We start from the raw sequence: 20,736 nt of genomic DNA on the forward strand, positions 1-20,736 counted from the left end.
ACAGCCACCCCAATGTCCCACTATTTCAGACATCACAGACTGGACTTGGCTCCTTCTCCCTCTGCTGCTCCCTTCCTCCCCATTGCACACCAGGGCTGCCTTCTTGGCAGCCTCTCCAGTGCCTCAGTCCTCATCATCTTCATCCTGCCTGCCCAAGTGCAGCGGGTCCCCTCTCCTCTGGACACCCGGTGCTGCTCTGGTCACTCAGCTGCTGCCCACCTCTGCTGAAAGCCTGTCCATGGTGTGTTCTCTCTCGATGAATGGCCAGCTCAGCCTGGCATTCAAGGCCCAGTGACCTGCTCCACCTGTCCTTTTCCAAGTTGTCCCCCACGTGGCTTCTTCCCTTCCTCTTCTTAACGCCAGCTTCTCCCTGACCCAAGCAGTCTCCTGCACCTCTGGTTGACCTGTGCCCCCCATCAGCTGCTTCCCTTTTGTTCTCATGGTTTAGCTACTAATTTTTAGTGAGTCAGTTTTGCAGTTCAGAATTGCAACTGCTCCATACAAATTACTCTCATAAACCACAAAAAAGAGAAGAGCTGCTTCTGGTATTCTGGGATTTTTTAAAATCCTTCTTTAAAAGTTTTCTCCACTAAGAGGCCCTCAGATGTCCACAGTAAGTCACTTCTCTGTGTCCACTTCTTATGCTGGACTCAGGCAGGGGCCACTTGCTCAGTCTGGTATTCTGGGATTTTTTAAAATCCTTCTTTAAAAGTTTTCTCCACTAAGAGGCCCTCAGATGTCCACAGTAAGTCACTTCTCTGTGTCCACTTCTTATGCTGGACTCAGGCAGGGGCCACTTGCCCAGTCTCCATCTATTCGTGTGGCAGTTGCAATGCCACCTGAAGTCAACAGCGATTGCTCAGGCAGGATTTTGCTCCCACCAACTTGTAAACACCCCAAGAAATCAACTTCTAAAAGTAAAGCTGTTATAAAACAAAATACAGCCAAAACAAACAAGGAAGACTAAAAATACAGCTCATCTGTAGACCCATTTTCTAGATGGGGAAAGTGAGGCAGAGGGCAGGAGCCCCTTGCTTAGCATCTTGCCCCACTGCCTTCCCCCTTTCCTGTGGCCTTCCCCTAGAGTAGGCGTCCATGGCAGAGGTGGGTTTGCACACCATCTGACCCCATCCCTGCTCACTGACATGATCCACGAGGTGTCACCACTCAGCAAGCTGGGCCTGGCTAAGGATGGTGGCTGCTTCTAGTTGACAGGGTGCAGGTTTAGTGATACTGCTGGCTCCAGTTCTGCAGATGACAAATCACGCAGTGCCCTCCAGGCCCGTCATGTGGTGAGAGCAGAGTGACCACTTTATTTCTAAGAGCTGTAAATGCTGGGGTGCCGGAGCTAGCACAGTGCCAGGCAGACATGTGCACTAGTTTTGGTGCCTGTCTTGCTAGTGTTGACCCCAGGAAGTTTTCTCAAACTCTCTGAACCTCAGGTGCTTCACCTGTAAGACAGGGCTGGTGAGACCTGCCTCATGGGATCATCCCTTACTCAAGAAGGGAAGCCGTAACTATGCTGCTGGTGACCTAGGCCACCTGAGGATGGCTTGCATTTCCCAATGGCCTCCTCACAGCAGTCTTCTGGCTACATCCCAAATCCCCCATATAGGTACTGCCACTTTTAACATTTTTTTTTTTGTAGGTACTGGGTTTGAACTCAGGGCCTCATGCTTGCTAGGCAGGCACTCTACCACTTGAGCCACTCAATCAGTCCTTTTTTATGTTGGGTATTTTTGAGATAGGGTCTTGTGAACTGTTTGCCCAGGCTGGCTTCGAACTACAATCCTCCTGATCTCTGCCTTCTAAGTAGCCAGGATTATAGGCCTGAGCCTGGTTAAACCTTTTTTTTTTGGACAATTGTTGAGCTCCCCATGAATGCCGGTGGGATGGGGTGCATTTTGCCTGGGCGTGGCTCTGTACTCAGGCTTGTGCTCTGTACAGAGTTCTGGGCTTCTACCAGGATGCAGGTCTCATTCTTGCTCTCAAGGACAGGCAGGGAAGCAGCTGCTGACCATACCATGGGATTCCTGCCCTATCATGGTGAATCCATTAGGGCCACCAGAGCCAAAAAACATTTGGCCAACTAGTGAGGAAGCAGGCAGGACACATGCACAGTGAGAACAACCCAGAGTGGAGAGGAGAAAGAAAAGACTTGGAAAGAACCCATGAGCCAGCTCACAAAAGACCCACCATCCATACAGAAGAGAAACACGGTGGTCACAGACACAAAAGCCCTACCTTCTAAGCTGGGGAGATGAGGCTCAGCAGACTGCGATGGAAGCAAGGGTTAGGCCAGTGAGGAGACTGCTGTAGTCCAGCCCTTCCAGGACTGGGCCATAACGACGCTGTGACAGGACTGAGTGTAGGTGATTTGGAGAGCAGAACGGCCAGGGTTCTAGAGTGTTTGTAGGGCAGATGGTGGGGGGAATGGAAGAGGAAGAGCTGGCTGTGGCCAGGATGCTGGACTCGGCTTTGGACCTGCTAAGGTCCCTGAGGGGTGGAGCCTGGGGTCAGTGAGCAGGTCTGGCTGTTGTCAGTGAGGATATGGCGAGGGAGGGGAAGAGACTGGCCCAGGGTCACAGGGCCAGGAAGGGCCTAGTTCGTTCTACTCTGTAAAGGCCTCAGGACTGCAAAGAGAGGCTGGGGCTACTGGGGTGGGCTGGCACCAGGCCAAGCCTGGCCACCAACCGAAGGAAAACCTCTGCCAACTAGAAGTCTCACTACAGCTGGTTTTTATTATTAAAGCCAAGGTGGGAAAATGGCAGTCCCCATGACCCTCCCTCTCCCTCCAGAGCCGCTGTTTCATGTTATGTGAAGGTGAAAACTAGATTTGTCTTGAAAAGAGATGCTCACACCGAAATGAGATGAAACAGGCTCAGATGGCAGTCTCTGTGTGACAGTGTCTGCTCCGCACAGGACTCCTGGAAAAGACGGCTGGGGTGGGGCTGGACAGCCCCTGTTCACAGTGCTGTGCCCAAGGGGCCGGGGTGGTGTTGGGAGCGAAGGCAACGGAAGAGGCTGAGCTGGCCCCCACTCTCTACCCTGCTGAAGCTGGGCCACAGGCTGGGTTTTATAAAAATGGTTAAAAAAAAGAAAAGAAAAGAAGAAAAAACCAGCCTAGCCATGAGCACCACCCTCCCCTGAGCAGGGTGAGAGGAGGCACCAGCTCTGGGCTTTGAGGTCTGAGGCGTGTGGCCTCCTGGCCTGGCATCACCTCCCTGGAGGCAAGCAGCACCCTGAGGGAGGCCAGGCGGGATCCTGGGCCCCAAGTGTGGCCTTTGGTGGCCTCTGGGGTCCCGAGAGAGCTTCGAGATGGCTGTCTCCCCTTCTCCCACCCAATGAAAGGAACCTGCAGGCTCTAGGCCTCAGGAACCCGGTGCAACTTTTGTTCTTTGGATTCCAAAGATCTGAATTTCTCCTCCAGCCCTGGTGCTGCAGGCTGGAAGTGGATGACAGGCTTGATCTGAAAGACAGTGAGGCCCTCTTGGTTCTTCTGGTTGAACAGACTTACCCTGTGCGCCAGCTCAGGGCTGGTCTGAGCCAAACCTGCTGGACTGGGCCGGGCAAGGGCTGGGTCCAAGGCCCTCTGGGATGGGCAGGGATCCCCTGACAGGGAGGACAGTAGGTCCTGGACTGTGGCCTCTGCCGTCTGCTGCTTGGGAGGTGGTAGCAGTGGCAGGGGAGAGGGGCCAGGCTCAGAGGACGGCTCCTCTCGGGCGGTGCTGCAGTCTGTGGAGGAGCCCAGTGTCTGGCTGCTGTCACTCTGGGCCCGGGTGACTGAGCTTCGTGTGGAGCGAGAGGTGTTCTCTGAGGTGGCACTGGCACAGGTACCGTTGCCACTGAGTTTCAGGGGCACGTCGACTGAGAAGAGGTCTGAGGAGATGTTGGGCTGGTGGACGTCTATGGCAGCCGTGGTAACCACACACACAGCTGGTTCTGGGACCCCACTGTCTGCAAGAAAGGAGCCAATGTTGGTCACACTTTGCCTTTGGCCACACCTGGCTGGACCCTGGTGAGATCGTGACTGAGTGGAGCCAGGGGTGGGGCTGGGCAGCAGGTGTGGGTAGCTGATGTGGACAGCCTCACCTGCTGATCTAAAGTGCAGACACCTGACATTCTTTGGCTGGTCACCCATGAGGACTGACCTGTGGAAGTGTTTTGAGTCAGTCAGTTCTTTGTCCTGGTGGCCAGCAGTGTACTAGAATGGGTAGTGGATGCTCTCTCCCTGGGCACTGGAGTGAGATGACCTGACAGCAAAGCTCCAGACAACTGCTGTTGACTTCATTACTTTAAGCCACTGAGAGGCTGGGTTACTTGCTACAACAACCTAACCTGGCCATCCCAGCTAACTCAGAAAGCATGGTGTGCCAGGACAAGGGGCATTCCAAGTTTTAAATGGGCCTGAATGGAACGTGGTCTGATCCAATTTGAATTTGGAAGGATGGATTAGTCAATTAGTCTCTTAGGCAAATCTCAGGAGCTGACAGAGCCCTCAGCAGCTCTTTTCTTGAGGAGCTGGATGACAGTGGGCGTAGGGTTGGGATGTGTGTCCCCAAAGTTGTAGGAGAGTAAACTGGGAAAGGTGTCTTGGCTGAGAAGATGATCCTTGGAGCCAGCAGACTAGGTGAGGTTTAGAGAAAGGAGAAAAAGGGGATGAGGTCTTAGTGGGCTAAACACTGGGGGGAAATTCAAATTTGATGCAATAGGCAGACATTTTGAAGGATTATGAAATTCAAACTCAAGGTTTAAGACATTGGCTACAAAGAAACAAGATGCTGATGGATAAGGTTTTTTTTGTTTTGTTTTTTTTGTGGTTCTGGGTTTGAACTCAAGGCCTACACCTTGAGCCACTCTACCAGCCTTTTGTGATGGGTTTTTTTCAAGATAGGGTCTCATGAACTATTTATCCAGGCTGGCTTTGAACCGCGATCCTCCTGATCTCTGTCTACTGAGTAGCAAGGATTACAGGTGTGAGCCACCAGCACAGGGTAGTAGTTTTAACATAAGCCAAGCCAGGAGTGCTAGGCCTGCTGCCTCTCAAGCCAGTCATGCTGTGTGAGCTCAGCATCTCTCAGGCTCACCTGAGGGAGTCTGAGGGCGGAGGTGGTGGTCACTCAGGTTTTAGTCCTCTTTCCATTCAGGGTTCCACACATAGCTCTCCCTGGTCACTGATCACATTGCACCCCATCCCAGCCCCACGGGCTCACCCCTGGGGCACCTCAGTTCAGCTCTGGAGTTTACTGGAGGCTGAAGCTGCAGGTATTTTAACCTTGATCTGTGCCTGCAATAATGGTCCATAGGCACCAGACGGGCAGGCCTTGGTCTCTGAAGCCAGGCTGTCCTTGGGTGTGTGGGGTCACAGGCAGTCTGGGGCTGCATGGGGGTCCTGGTACAGGTAGATCATCCCGACTTACCACTGCTGGGCCCGTTGTAGTACTGACTGATGTAGCTGTTCATGTCGTCTTTCACGGTGGCTTCTATGGAGGTGGGTACAGACAAGGGTCATGTGATAGCTTGTCAGAGAGTCCAAGAGGCAGGGACTGTGGCAAAGTTCCTGCTCTATTCCAATGTTCCTGACCCCTTTGGCCACGAGAAGAGGCACCTATCTTTCAGAAGCAACTTTTGTCATTGCTGTGACCAAACACCCGAGAAAGTCAACTTCAAGGAGGACATTTTATTTTTATTTTGGCTCAATTTCAGAGGTTTCAGACCACAGTCCTTGACTCTGTTTATTCTGGGCCCATGGTGAGACAGACCATTTTAGCAGCAGTAGTGTGTGACAGAGGCTGCCCACCTCAGGTGGACAGGAAGCACAGAGAGAAAGGGACCAAGGACCAGGTATAATCTTCAAAGGCACACCCCCAGTGACCCACTTCCTCTAAGCCCCACCTTCTAAAATCTCTACCACCTACCACAGTAGCACCACCATCTGTCCCAGGGCTGGGCTGCACTGGGAACCAGGGACCCAGCATGTGCCTTGATACCTGGCCTGGACAAGCCCTCCCCTTCTCGGTCCCCAGTTTCCCCACTGCTGAGATGAGCAGTGTAGAAACAGCTCCTCAGATAGGTGTTTACCTGTTTACATGGCCTGAGTCTCTGCATCCACCTGAGGTTCTTAGGGTCACTGAAGTGCTGTCCTCAGTACAGAGCTACAAAATCCTGCCAGCCACAGGGGCTGATGCCCTTAGGGACAGTCCCCATGGTCCATCTGAGGACTCCAGTCTTTCATGCCATAGGGGAGTAGACCCATGGGGCAGTCTGGAGACTCCCTCACATGCTCAGTTCCTACACACAGTTGGTGCTCTGTAAATAGTTATTGAGCAAGCAATGGATGGGAAGGTGAAAAGCTGCTCATGTCATAGGAGATGACATGGGAACAGAGACGTCTTCTGAGAAGGATGAGGAAGGAGTGGGAAAGAGAAGTGAGACTTCAGAGTGGCTGAGGGCAGGAGGAAAAGCAGGTGAGAGAGACGACCGGGACCCAAAGGCTGTGAGGAGTCACAGGAAGGTCTGACACCACCAGTGTGATTTGGAGGGGTCACTCCAAAATTGTGGGGAGAATGGTTTGGAAGAGCCAGACTCTAGGCCAGGGACCAGAAGGACAAAGTTCCAGAGGGTGACAGGCCCTGAGGGCACGGGTAGTGCCTGAAGACACAGAGGGATAGGCTCCTTAGATTGTCACCTTGTCAGACTGAGCTGTGGAGCTGTTCCCTCCTCTCCAGGTGAGGCTGGGGTGTGAAAGGGCATCGGACTGTCCCATGTCTTAGCTAGTGGCCCTCTCTGAGCCTCTGTCCCTAGTGAAACTTACTCTCCTGAGTTGTCACTAAGATTAAAGGGGTTAAGGAGCACGTCAGATTCCTAGACCGGAGCCAGGCAGCCCGAAGGCCTTCGACACACTCTGTGAAAGGCTGGGGAGGTGCTCCAGGCCTGAGTTCACACCCTCAAGCTTCTCTGTGGGCCGAGGTCTGCAGGTGACAGACCAAAAGCTTTCCTGAGGCCACCTTCCCTAAAACAGCTGCAACAGTCACCCTACCCTCATGCCACCTTCGGAGGCTGAGTGGCTGCACACGCAGAGGCCTGGCTTTTAAAAGCTTTTCTGGCCTCTTTTGATCTTTAAATGCCGGTGGTCAGAGGTGTGTTTGGCACTAATGCTAGAGCTGAGGGAGGGCCCGGAGGCTCCAGGCCCTGCCCCTACATTAGCTGGCAGCACACTTCTCTGGGGCCTTCCCTAATGGGGTTGCAGGTGCCATCCAGCCCCGCCCAGAAGCAGGAGGTGGCTGCTCTCAGCAGGCAGTGGAGGTGCAGAAGCTCCTGTCCACAGGCCAGGAGGCTCTGTTCACTTGTTCAGGGTGTCTTGATGCCACCACTGGCCCACTGTGGGAGCTTGAGGTCACACCCCCTCTCTGGGCCTCGGTTTCTTCATTTACACTACGAAGGCCCTGGCGAGGCTCTTACACAGTGTGATGCAGTGGGCTAGATGGCTTTGAAGGACCAAGAGGTGACACAGAAGAGAGGGATGGGCCAGAGGCACCTGACCATCCTACAACCTCAGAGCAGGAATCACCTCCTTGGTACCTGCCTGCTGGGCCCTCTCACTGGCTGATGACCAGCTGTTGGGCAACTTCCATTCCTTTGTCCTCAACAAGGCCACAGTTTGCCAGGTATTGAGGTCAGGGGTCCTGGCCTCTGAGAACACAGTTGGGGACCCTGTGCTCCCAAAGCACACTTTTTTTTTTTTTAGTAGTATTGGGGGTTGAACTCAGGGCCTCACGCTTGCTAGGCAAGCGCTCTACCACTTGAGCCACTCTGCCGGCCTTTTGTGTTGGGTATTTTGGAGATAGGGTCTTGAGTACTATTTGCCCAGGCTGGCCTTGAACCGTGATCCTACTGATTTTTACCTCCTGAGTAGCTAGGATTACAGGCATGAGCCACCAGCACCCCTCCAAACACTTATGTTTAATCCTCACCACTGCCCTGCAAGGCCGTGATTATTTAACAGAATGATCCTTCTGGGATCTGGCATATTCAGCTCCCTAACACAACCTAATGTCCTCCAAGTGTGTTTAGCAACCATCCTCCCTGCTGGCTCACGTGGAGCTTTGGGCCAGCGCAGTCTCTAGCGTGGGGAGCAGGGCGGCCTTCACCACATTGCACTCGTAACCTTCACCAGGATTTTTCTTCATCATCCCAGGCAAATGTGGGCCCATGGGTGTCAGTCCAGAGCGCAGCCTGAGAACACATTCTTGGGTCTGCCTGCCAAGGTACCTATTCCCCCTCCTGTCCTGGTGTTGCCTGAGTATTTGAAAATGCTCATGTCTTCACCCCAGCTGGTGAAGTCACCCCAGCCAGGTGACTTCAGCCCACACCTCTCTTCTGAGCTCAGACTGGTCTGCCTAACCATCCCTGGACAATTCCTGGATGACCTCCAGCTCCCTCTGACTCAACAAGTCCAAAATAGAACTCAGTTTCTCCCTCTCCCTCCTGCAACCTCCACCTTGGTCACTAGTTGTCCTGTCCCCAGCCCAGGCTGAGACCCTGGTCACTTTTCAGTGTCTCCTGGCTTCCCTTACTAACACTCTGATTCCTACCAAGTCTGTGGCCAGTCAACAGACCCCTGATGCCACCCCCACTTCATGGTTTCCCCTCGGGGCTCCTGTCCTGCCTGTTGGTTTAATGAAGGCATCCCTCACTCCCTGTATGTCTGGTATCAGCTTGGGTCCCCAGGCAGCCAAGGGAGTTCTGCCCACGGTACTCTACTCCCACACCTGTACTGGCTCTGAGTCTGAGCCAGGCCTGCCCAGTCTTCTCTGGTGTAGCTCTGTCTGCCCTCTGTGTCACCTGGCCACCTGGATCATCTCCCAGAACTGACCCCTTGGGCTGGGACTCTGTTCCCACCCACGCTGGAGCTGCAGTTCACTCACTCAGCCTCCCCAGCATTTAGCGTGGGGCTTGGCATCTGCCAGGCCCATGAGGGTGGCCTGGAAGAAGACTGGGGCCAGGTCAGAGCCTGTAGGACCTCCCAGCTCCCCACCACAGAAGCCATAGGGCTACCAGGGGATGCTCTCTGCCCTGGCCAGCTTTCCCTTGGGAGCTTGGGGGTGTGAAGGGGTGGGGACCGGCACAGATACACACATCACTGCCATCTTTCACCTAAGAATGAGCCCCTGAGCCTGGGGTTCATTTTGAATCAGCACTGAGGAGCCTTAGGGACACAAAACCTTTGTGTCCCTTGCAGACCCTTGAGGGACAGTAAGAAGAGGTACAAACACAGGCTTCAGAACAAAACTGACCTGATTGCCAACCCTAGTTCAGCACAGCACCTGCTATGTGGCCTTAGGCAAAGCCCTCAGCTGCTCTGGGCTTCAGCTTCCTTACCCCCCCATAAAATGGAGATACCAAACCCCTAGCTCCACTAGGCACTTCCTCACCTTCCTGAGCTGGGCCCACAGCACTGGCCCCAAAGTCTCAGGTGACATCAGCAACAACCAATTTCTGCTGTCAGGGCCTTTCTTCTCAGAGTGTGAGCACCCTGCAAAGGCAACCTGACTCATCCTCCCAGAGTCCTTTGTGTGCAGAGGGGGCAATGCTCTTTATATAGGGTTTCCCCTTGGGTGGAGCCCCTGACCTGCTCATTGAGGCAGAGGAGAAAGGGTGGTGAGTAGAGTGGGCCAGATGTCCTGTAGGTAGTAGGACACTGGATGCTCTCTGTGGCCAAGTGTCAAATGGGCAGGGATGCCCAACCACCTATCCTGCAAAGACCTACACCCCAAAGCCCAGGGGGACACTCTGAATCCTGATTTGAGGTTCTTGCTCCCAAACCCCCACTTGCTGATCCATGGCTTGGAAGCCCTCACTGAGAGAATACATTACTGTTCCCTGAGCGCCTACTGTATACCAGGTGGAAGAACTGAGCACACACCTGGATACTGAGCCCTCCTCAGTGAAGAACTGATGCTATTCTCACCCTGGAAACACCTGGGCTCAGAGACAGAACCAGCTACACAACTTATAAGCCTCTGATTTAAAAAGTATTAAGAATTTCAGGGCTGGTGGAGTGGCTCAAGTGGTAAGAGCACCTGCCTAGCAAGTGTGAGGCCCTGAGTTCAGACTCTAGTGCAGCCAAAATAAGTAAATAAATGATAAAAATAAAAGTATTAAGTATTTCCAAAGGGTGAGAGCAGTACACTGAACCTTCCCTGGGGCCCTATGTGACCACAGAGGTCACATGTACACAAGTTAAGTAATATGTTCAAGGCTAAGTTGAGATTCAAACTCAGACCTGAGTCCTTAACCCATGTCACTCAGGTTGCTTCAAAAGCTATTCTGTGTGAGACTTTCCCAGGTCTACGCCTATAAACTCTGGGGCTCCTAGGGTCCTCCGTGTCCCCATCAGGCCCACAGCCTTGGGTCCTCCAGGAGCACATGGGCCCTGTCCTTTCCAAAAGTGCATCCTGGGGCCAAGGCAGCTCCCTACCCTCTGCTGGTTGGCAGAGGGAAGGTTCAGGGTGGAATGGTTGGAGGCACCTCTGTGGTGGTTTCTCTGGACGCTGGTGCAGTGTGAAGGGACGCCAAGGCTGGCTGTGATATATGGTGACATCCATGGCACTCCTACCAGAGGCTGTAATTCATAAGTTATGGGCGAGCTTCAAGACTAATAAATTTGGGATAGAAGTATTAATGACTACACAGGGGTATTGTGAACTTGGCAGGGCCCAAAGCCTGGAACTTTGCAGCCTAGGTTTTAAAAATGATTTGTGCTAGAGCAAGTCTAAACAGAAGCAGGTCGGCCTTGTCTGACTGTGACCAGCTGGCAACTGTTGAGACTGCAGAGTCGCTTCCTCTTTGTAGAGCTGGGGCTGGCACTCCTGCCCTCCCCCACCCAGGGAGGGCCACCATGCAGGGGTGACGCTGGCCCCCTCCCAAGGTTCCCATGACTCACTGCTGTGTCTGCAGGTTAATGCCCGGATTGTCTGTGTCCTATTGTGCATACAGAGGCCTCAGAGCCCTGCTGGCCTGAAGGTCAGAGCTAGCAACAAATACTGCCCTTTCTTAATCTCCAGAGTGGCTCAGAGTGCTCCTAGCTTGTCCGACCATAATTTCCACCATCATGGAAATCCCTCCCTGGACACAACTCCCGGTCAGAGTGAGGTCAGCTGGGGGATGCCCTTGTGTCCCTGGACCACTCGAGGCTGTGAATCATGATGGTCTCTCATGGCCCCTGCCATCTGCCCTCTGCCTCAAGGCTGTGGCTGTGCCATGGAGGGCTCTGAAGGTTGGCTATGACACGGCAGATGGAGGATGAACAGTGAATGGGTAGTACAGGGCAGGTGCGCATCCAGAGTGGGAAGTGCCCAGGGATGTCGCAAGGGAGGTGACAGGGAGCAGGCGTGAGGTTCCAGGGCTGGGGGGGAGAGGCATCTGCAGTTGCTGCCAGGGGTGCATGTGTGGCACCCCTATGGGAGGCTTTATTTAGGATTCTACCCTCTTACCTCCTAGTTGCTAGGATGGTGAGAGGGGTCAGCACAGATCCCAAGACACCTGGCTAGTGACACAAAGCCAAAGTTTCCCCTAAGTGGACTTTGACCCAGATCCAGCTTTCTCCCTCTGTGCAGCCTCCCTCCTTTTCCTCCTGGAAGTTTTCCATTGTGGGGGCTTCTTAGAGAGGAGTTCCCAGGGAGAAAAAACAGAGGCTCAAAACTCCATCGCTTTTCTAGAATGTGAGAGATTATTCAAAAGGCTTCCTTGCTTTATGGACCCTCCAAGCCCAGGTCTTGGCTCTCTGTGGGAACAAATGCAGCATCCAGTGCCAGGGCTTGTAGGTCACTGGCTAAGGTACAACACCACTGGTGCTGTTATTCTGTTGTCTGCAGAGGCAAGGACCCTGATGAGGGAGGCAGGGAGGCTCTGAAGAGGGGCTGGACTGGAAGTGCTCAGAGCCTGGAAAGCAGATCCAGGTGAGTGACAGCAGAGCTCTCTCTGCTCCCAGAAGGTCCAATGGGCCATACTGTAAATGAGCTCTTCCCATCCTTGAGAAGCCAGGTGAAGAGGACAAGACCAGACTAAGGGAGCAAAATCAGAAGAACTTTCAGGAAGAGTAAGATGGTGGCTTCCACAAGCCACCACAAGCCTGGAGAGCTGAAAGCCAGCAGCAGAATAGATAACTGCCACCTGGCACACCCAGAAATGCCCAGGACACCATGCTGCAGGGTCCCATATGAGATCAGGCAATGTCCCAGGGCCTGACTTTGCTCTTTCATCCATTTTGGACTTAATGCACATCAGGCAGGAAAACACTTAAAAGCTCACTGTCTAGTGAGCTCCCACAGGGCCTAGTGGCTGGTGGGAGTTCCTGTGAGGTCCTGCAGGAAGGATGTGCACATCCGCTGAAGGGCTGGACTCAGCAGTCCCTTCTGTTTCCCAATGCTATGTTTCTAAGATCTGAAGATACCTCAAAACATCCTAACCACACCTCCTGCTCTCTGTGGCTTACAATCTGTTTTGGTTTGGATTTAAATGTTCCCTGAAAGCTCATGTGCTGAAGGTTTGGTGCTGATGCAGCAGTGTTCAGAGGTGGGTCCTTTGGGAGGTGACTGGATCATGAAGGCTCTGATCTTGCCAGTGGGTTAATCAAATTTTGGATTCACAGCATAATGACCTTTGGGAGGTAGTGGAAATTTTAGGAGGTGAGGCCTAGGCGAAGGAAGGTCACTCCAGCATGCCCTGGCTTGTCTCTCTCTATTTTCCTCCTTCCCTCTCTCCTTCTGGACTGCCACGAGGTGGACAGCTCTGCTCCATGATGCTCTGCCCTGTCACAGGCTCAGAAACAACAGGACCAAGTGGCACAGATGAACTGCCATGAACCGAAGTCAATCAGGTATTTGTCAGTGAAGGCACGCTGACTGACACACAGCCCACATAGCTTTCTCATGCCTTCTGTGAGGCAGCTGGAGCTGGAGTTGAATCCACTTACAGAAGGAACCCTGAAGCCTTAAGTCATGGGCTGGGGAGTGGCCCAACCTGCTCAGCCTACCTGGCTCCGTCTTTGCTGCCCTGGCAATGGGGACATAGTTCACCAAGGTGAAGTCGACCTGGATCAAGAGTTCCAAGCAGCCAGCACTACTGTTCTCTGGCTGTGTGGCCCTGTATACTTTTTTTTTAATGCTCTTTTGACAGCTAGCAAAACCAAGGCCCAGAAAAGTAACATCCCTTCCAAAGCCACACAGCTGGCTGACTGCAGAATTAGGATTTGGATCTAGAAAGTGCTCCTTCTCTGTGATACCCTGCCCTCAGTCATGGACCCTGTTCCCATCTCTACTCACATCACAGCCACCAATTTGCTCCCATTTGCAAAGCTTAGGTTCTGGGCTATTTGGGCGGCAGGCCTGGATTTCTTATCTGGGCCTCTGTAGGTGTCAGCCCAGTAGGAAAGTCCCAAACTCCTGGGTCTCCCCAGGAGTAAATGGCTCTACCAGTTATCTGTACTGTGCCTCTGGATCGCTTTCCTGGGTTTCAGGCTCTTCCATAAAATAACAAAGTCATAGCTCCTGCACCAGCTGCTTTGAAGGCAGGAAATGGAGAACACAAAGCAAGCCTGCAACCATGTGCTCAAAGTAAGTACAAGTCATGAAGGTTGTTTTTAGTTTGGGTCACAGCGGCCTGACTAATGCTCGCTCCTGTACTGTGAAAGGTACTTCTGAGGGCACTGATCTGAGGGTGCCCTTCCCCTGCCCCCATCATGGACAGGGCACAGTCCTGCAAGGTGCCTTGAACCCCCAGCACTGCGCGCAGAGCCCTGGAGTGCAGATGGGGATGCCCTGGTGCCTGCAGACTCACCTTGCGAGGGCCTCAGCTCCTCCACGACGCTCTCTGCCGCGGTCTCCTCATCCCACGGTCGGGCCTCCACCACCTTGTAGCGGCTGCGGGGCTGGCTGAGCACGTGCGGGACCTGCAGCGCCGCCTCCCGCTCTGCAGCCAGGTCCAGGTCCTGCTGCGCCAGGTGCGCGCGCAGCTGGCGGATCTCAAACTGCAGAAGGCAGAAGGGCGGGGTGGGTGTGCTTGCGGGGCACACCTGGATGGACCAGGGACCCGAAGCCTGATGTCGGGGCACTTTGCTCCTGAATGGGGGTGAGGGTGGGCACACTCAAAGGCTGGATGCTGCACCCCTTAGAAATCTCTCAACAAGCTGGGCCCTGCTGGCTCACATCTGTAATCCTAGCTACTTGGGAGGCAGAGATCAGGAGGGTCATGGTTCAAGGCCAGTCCGGGCAAAAAAAAAAAAAAAAAGCAAGACCCTATCTTATACCCAACACAAAAAATGAAAAGATGTCTGGTGGAGTGGCTCAAGTGGTAGACCACCTGCCTAGCAAGCGTGAGGTTCTGAGTTCAAACCCCACTACCACACACGCACACAATCTCCCAACAAAACTAATCACAAGAGCTTCTTATGTTATAACAGAACCTTTCCTAAGTAATCAGGTGTGGTCCTGTGTCTCAGATATCCTGTCGTCTGGCCCCCTCAGGAAACCTGCATTTGAATCTGGCTCTAGCTGTTCATGCACCCCCAAGAGGTGCTTGACAAAATCAAAGCCTCATTCCAGTGTCCTATACTGGTGCTTCATGGAAGCCAGGATCTCAGAACACCTAGGGCGCATGTCCATAGGAGCCCATCCTGGATGATATGCCAGCTGGTCTGGACACTGGCTCATTTGTCTTCCAGGGACACCCACTTCCCTCTCCCACAAGGAGTTGGGGGCAGCTCTCAGCCAGACAATCCCTGTGGCTTCTGGGCATGTGGCTTGGGCAAGTCCCTTCACAATGCCTGGGGTCTCGGTTTCCTTGGCTGTAAAATGGGACTCTCACCTCTTTGAGGATTTGGGATTCTTCCTGAGAATTTGGTAAAAAGACAGCATGCATTTTTATTTTAGTTTACTTTTTGTTGGGGAAAGCTTCTTAGAAAGGCTTCCAAATAGCTCTTGGGTTTGTGACTGGGATGGCTGTTCACACTCCAAACCTTCCCCTGACCATCTGGGTGTATGCCAAGTTTGAGTCAGACATTGAAGGACCAAAGGCTCCCGGCTAGGCAGGAAGGAGAGCTTTTACTGCCACCTAGTGTTCATGGCATACATTGTGGTGCCTTTGGGCCAGAGTGTCAACAGTCGCTGAAGGTGGAGGCTCCCTTCCTAAGGTGGTTACCAACTTGCCCATGAGCCTAAAAGCATATCCCAGCTCTGATTGCTCCCTGGAAAGGCAGGTGAAGGCAGTCAGCTACCTTAGCGGGTTCACCGAAGTTACAAATTCAACCTGATCAAAACAGACCTCCACTGTCTCCCCAGACTTATTCAGATGTTATCCTCTCATCTTAGCTGAAGCCAAAAAATGTAAACACTTCCCTTGTTCCAACATCTGATCAGTTCTCCTAGTCCAGCTCCTCCTGGAGGAGGTCCCCTCCTGTGGCCAGTTCCACCGCCAGCTCTCACCAGGCCAGCACAGCATCTGTGTTCCTCTACTGCAGTTCTCCCACAGGACTCATGGGATTCTGGAAACCCTAAACCAGATCATAACACCCCTGTCCCCAAGCCTCACTTGGGAGAAAGCCCAAACAAAGCAGGTGCACAGTCTGGTCCTGCCCACTTGGCCAACTTCATCTCCCTCTCTTTCATTTTCTGTCTGCATAATGCAAGCCTATGGCTGTCCCATAAAGGCACCAAGCACGTGTGGTCTTAGGGCCACTTCCCCAGTCACTCCTCTGTCCCAGTGATGTGGCCAGCCTCCCCCCGCCGGAGGGGCTCCCCCAGAGCCCCACTCAGGCCCTCAGTCACAGCCTCTTTGAAGCCTCTGCATGATGTTTACCATGTTCTGACACCGTTACCTATTTATTTTAATTTTATAAAAGCAGGACACGCACACAACTGAAAGCATTCACTGACACCGGGGTGGCCAGGCAGCAAATTGACAATGGACAACTTCCCAGTGTCCGTATTTGCCTGTTTTGTGTCTGGGATGGCTAAGGTGTCCAGAGAGTTCTTTATCTTCCTGCTGGAGGACATACCTCTCTAGTTGCTTCTGGGCTGGGACAGGCGAATGGGGCAGAGGTCCTACCGTTGGGGGAAGGACTTTCACTTATTTAGCCCTTGTTTTCAGGCCTATGTCTCTTCCCTGATCAACCCAGTGCCAGAACATCTAGTTAGATTTTTCCATAGGACAAACCTCTGGCCTCTTGTAGGGTAGGGCATGGTCTCCTGGCTGTGCGGGACTTGGAAAGGTGCCTAAGGATTTCAAATATTATTTTAGCCAGTCCCCCTTCTCCCATCAATGACAGCTTCACACCACCTCCCACCTCCTCCACTCCCCCCTCCCTGATTCTCAGAGGTCCTGGGGGGAGATTTTCCTTTTCTCTTCACTGTCCTCCTCTGCACGCATGTAAATTATAAATTCTCCATTCTGCTGGATTTTTTGCTACTTTCTTGTCTATTCTCCATTTCTCCCTAATCCCCTGAAATCTTTTTCCTCTTTGTCCTAAACTACAAGACTTAAAGAGACAGTTTCTTAATTCTTACGCATTTGTTTTTCTTCCTTTACTGTCATTTTAGCAGGAAGGAGATCAGATAAATATAAAGACTTCACCACTTTACCTCTCTTTCACTCCCCTCCTCACAGTGTGGCAATAAAAGAGAAAAGCAAAAACAAAACCACCTGCTTCATAGTGAACAGTAGTCTTTGTACACAGTATATGTACACAGCGCATACACTCCTACTGTGGCTGATTTCAAGCTGCCAATGCAATGTCCTGGGGAATTGAGAAAAAATGGGCACAAGTTGTCACAAGCCATTGAGATCCCAGCATGCCACCAATGTCTATCACCCCTAATAGGATATAATCCACATCACAGTGGGGACTTTCTGCTGCTTCCTGTACATAGGAGGCACTCCTATGATGGATAGATGAGTAAATGAAACTAGCTTGCTTGTCAATTCTGTAGTTTCTGACCAAGCCTAATTCCAGCCACAGTCTGAGCCCTAACTTTACCCCAAAGCAAAAAAAAAAAGACCTCGAGCCCTGACCTGAGTCAGAAACTGAGCCCTTACTTAAAAAGCTAGACATTGATCTACCATTTGATCCAGTAATACCACTCTTGGGGATATACCCAAGAGACTGTGACACAGGTTACTCCAGAGGCACCTGCACACCCATGTTTATTACGGCACTACTCACAATAGCCAAGTTATGGAAACAGCCAAGATGCCCCACCACTGACGAATGGATTAAGAAAATGTGGTATCTATACACAATGGAATTTTATGCAGCCATGAAGAAGAACAAAATGTTATCATTCGCTGGTAAATGGATGGAATTGGAAAACATCATTCTGAGTGAGGTTAGCTTGGCCCAAAAGACCAAATATTGTATGTTCTCCTTCATATGCGGACATTAGATCAAGGGCAAACACAACAATGGGATTAGACTTTGAGCACATGATAAAAGTGAGAGCACACAAGGGAGGGGTGAGGATAGGTAAGGCACCTAAAAAATTAGCTAGCATTTGTTGCCTTAATGCAGAGAAACTAAAGCAGATACCTTAAAAGCAACTGAGGCCAATAGGAGAAGGGGACCAGGAACTAGAGAAAAGGTTAGATCAAAAGAATTAACCTAGAAGGTAACACACACGCACAGGAAATTAATGTGAGTCAACTCCCTGTATAGCTATCCTTATCTCAACCAGCAAAACCCCTTGTTCCTTCCTATTATGGCTTATACTCTCTCTACAACAAAATTAGAAATAAGGGCAAAATAGTTTCTGCTGGGTATTGAGGGGGTGGAGGGGGAGGGAGGGGTGGAGTGGGTGGTAAGGGAGGGGGTGGGGGCAGGTGGGAGAAATGACCCAAGCCTTGCATGCACATATGAATAATAAAATAAAAGAAAAGAAACTGAGCCCTAACTCTGGTCAGACTGGGCTCAGGCTGAAGCCTTCAACAACCCAGCCCTCAAATGGGGCTGAGAAAAGCATGGCTAGCTCATTAACATGGCAGCTCTCTGTGCAGGGGGAAAGGGTGTGAGTCACCCCTCTGGCAGCGAGATATCACGGTCATGGAGGGCCCCATGAGGCAACCCTCCCACGCTCTGCGGGGGGGGAGGGGGCGCCCTCCTGTCCAGGCCGAGCAGAGTCCCCCTGGGCACACCCAGCCCGCTTTCTCAAGGCCACGCATCTGGGCCTGTAGGCCCCACTAATGGCTTCCTTGGCCACTCTGAAGGGATACATTATTGATGGCTTGTAATTGATATGGAGCTGCCCTATGGTGTCCCACTGGAATTCGGGCCAGACAGCTGGAGGCCAGGGCCTGCCCAGCTTCAAGCCCATGTGTGCAGGCACAGACATACACAGAAAGAAGTTTTGAGCTAAAGATGCGAACCCCAAGCGTGTGGCAGTTTTCCCATTCAGAACTCAGGTAAAGCCTGGTGGGGGCCGTGTTAAAATTCCATTCTGTTTTGAGGTAAGAATGCCTGCCCCAACTTAGAGGTTGAGTCCTGTGTAGCCCCAGGGAGGGGGGTGATCTGTGGCACCAAGGAAATGTGTCCTTTGAGAGTCACAAGGGCTGGGCCCGGGTTAGTATTTGTGGCAGAGGAGGCACAGTGTATACAAGAGACTGGGGATCAGTAGGTGAGGGGGTCTGGGGGCCACACCAGGCAGAGCCATGTTTGAAGGACTTTGGCTTTTTTTTTAAAGAGTGACCTGGTGGAGTGGCTCAAATGGTAAGAGCACTTGCCTAGCAAGTGTGAAGCCCCAAGTTAAAACCCAAAGGCTGCCAAAAAATAAAAAATTTTAAAGAGCAACAAGAAATCACGGAACTCTTCACACTGAAGGGTGGAGTGGGGGAGGTGAAGAAGTTTGAGAGGACCGCGCTGACTGCCAAAAGGGCTTGGACGGGGCAGGGTGGGCATAGGAAACCCGCTGGGAGGCTGCAGTGGTCCAGCCAGAGATGCCAGATACAGACCCAGATGGAGCCAGTGGAGAAGGAGAGAAGAAGAAGGATCTGAGAGTTACTTAGGAGGTGAGTGTCAGCACATGACATGGGTTGGAATGGAGGTGAGAGAGCAGGGACCTTAGATTTTCACAAGCTTCATGCTAGGAGGGTGTTGCTGGCTAAATGTTCTCAGGTCTCATGCTGAGAAGAAGGACTGGCGCCTTAGATGGGAATGCAGATAGGCCAAGTGGCTGTCACTCTGGCCATTGGCTGAGATAGCCCAGGTCATTCTTGGGATGTCCCATTGAGACCCTCAGACCCTAGCTTCTGACTCCCTTATATTTAACATGGTCACAAGTACATTCAGTTGACAGAAGGTTCCCTCAAGGGGGCCTAGGATTTCAGAGCCTAATTAGTCAGCTGAGTGAACTGAGGTCTGGTGGGGGAGGGGAGCCTCTTCACTGGGGGTGGGGGTGGGGAATGCCAGGACTAGATGTTGCATGAGAAGCACAGCCCATGCCTCTGGCTTCCAGGCCCTTGTGCCCTGTGTCAGGGAACTTGTAGTCTTGTAGGCAAGATGGAAGTGACTCAGCCTAAGAGAGTACAGCGCGCAGGAAAGAGCAGGAGGTCCCCACTGGAGAAAAAGCAAAGGAGGGAGGCAGGAACTTGAGCTCTTGGTCCATCACCCCTCCCTTGCTCTGACTTAGGCTAAGTCCCTTTTCTTCTCTGGCTTTGTTTCACGTTATGTCCAAAAAGCAAAGTGACTAGCTGAATTCTGAGTCTACAAGGAGCTCTGGTTGTGGGATCCTAGTGGTGGGGGGGAATAAAGTGCCAGTTAATCCTTGGTGTTGTCATGAGGGCCACCCCCTGCTGCTCCTGCTGAAATGGGCCCTTCCCAGAGAACTGACTCTAGAGAAGAATATAATCCAGAACCTCTAAAATGTGTCCTCAATGGTGTGTGGCATGCAGTAAGAATCACTAGCCATGCAAATGAGCAGGGAAATGGTTAATTATCAAGCTATAACACAGTAAATAGAAGCTGCCATATGTAAATATTAGAGTTGCCAGATAAGGACCTCAAAATAACTATGAGTAATATGTTAAAGAAAATGGTGGCACAGGTCTGTTCTCAGCACTCGGGAGACTGAGGCAGAAAGATCTTGAGTTTGAGAGTTTGAGGTTAGCCTGGGCTAGCCTACATAGCAAGACCCTGTCTCAAAAGAAAAGAAAGAGAGTAAAAGAAAAGAAAAATGAATGCTGCATTCTAGCAGAGAATTAGAACATACATTTGGTTGAATGGTTGCAACAACAGACTGTTTTAAGATAGGTCTATAAAAATATCAAAATTTAACAGCTAGGAAAAAATAGAGAGGGGGATGGGGGAACAGCTAGAATATAAGAGAGACATGAGATATACTCTGTCTACCACACACAATTAGAGCCCCAGAGGGAGAAGAATGAAAAAATGGGTCTGAAACACTAAATAAAGAAGTCACTGGCGCTGGGGGTGTAGCTCAATGGCAGAGCATGTGTTTAGCATGTGTGAGGCCCTAGGTTCAATCCCCAGTATACCTGCCCCTCCCAAAAAAAAAAAAGAAAAACAAATCATGGCTTCAAACTTTGCAAACATAATAAAACAGAAGTCCAACATATTCAAGAAATGCACACACTCCTAAGTAGAATAAACACAACCCCACCCACCAACCACACACCCAGATACCTTGTAGTCAACCTGTGGAAAACAGAGGAAGAAACATCACCACATGCAGG

The 20,736-nt window shown here is 51.8% G+C and overlaps 1 protein-coding gene across 2 annotated transcripts in view; it reads right to left on the minus strand.

Annotated features, from left to right (window-relative positions):
- Positions 1–2,721: 2,721 nt before the first annotated feature.
- Tmem266 (transmembrane protein 266) overlaps positions 2,722–20,736 on the minus strand; it is a 113,805-nt gene continuing 95,790 nt past the window's right edge. The window contains exons 9-11 of one of the 2 annotated variants that reach the window (XM_020161498.2): positions 13,840–14,029; positions 5,421–5,483; positions 2,722–3,957 (exon numbers count right to left, since the gene is read on the minus strand). In XM_020161498.2, the coding sequence (XP_020017087.1) occupies positions 3,365–3,957; positions 5,421–5,483; positions 13,840–14,029 (846 nt within the window). In that variant the 3' untranslated portion in view covers positions 2,722–3,364. Of the gene's footprint in view, positions 3,958–3,980; positions 4,627–5,420; positions 5,484–13,839; positions 14,030–20,736 lie in introns of those variants that run through there. The other variant, XM_074061590.1, reaches the window with a different exon arrangement.

Source organism: Castor canadensis, chromosome 19, assembly GCF_047511655.1.
Source record: "Castor canadensis chromosome 19, mCasCan1.hap1v2, whole genome shotgun sequence".
Taxonomy (NCBI): Eukaryota; Metazoa; Chordata; class Mammalia; order Rodentia; family Castoridae; genus Castor; species Castor canadensis.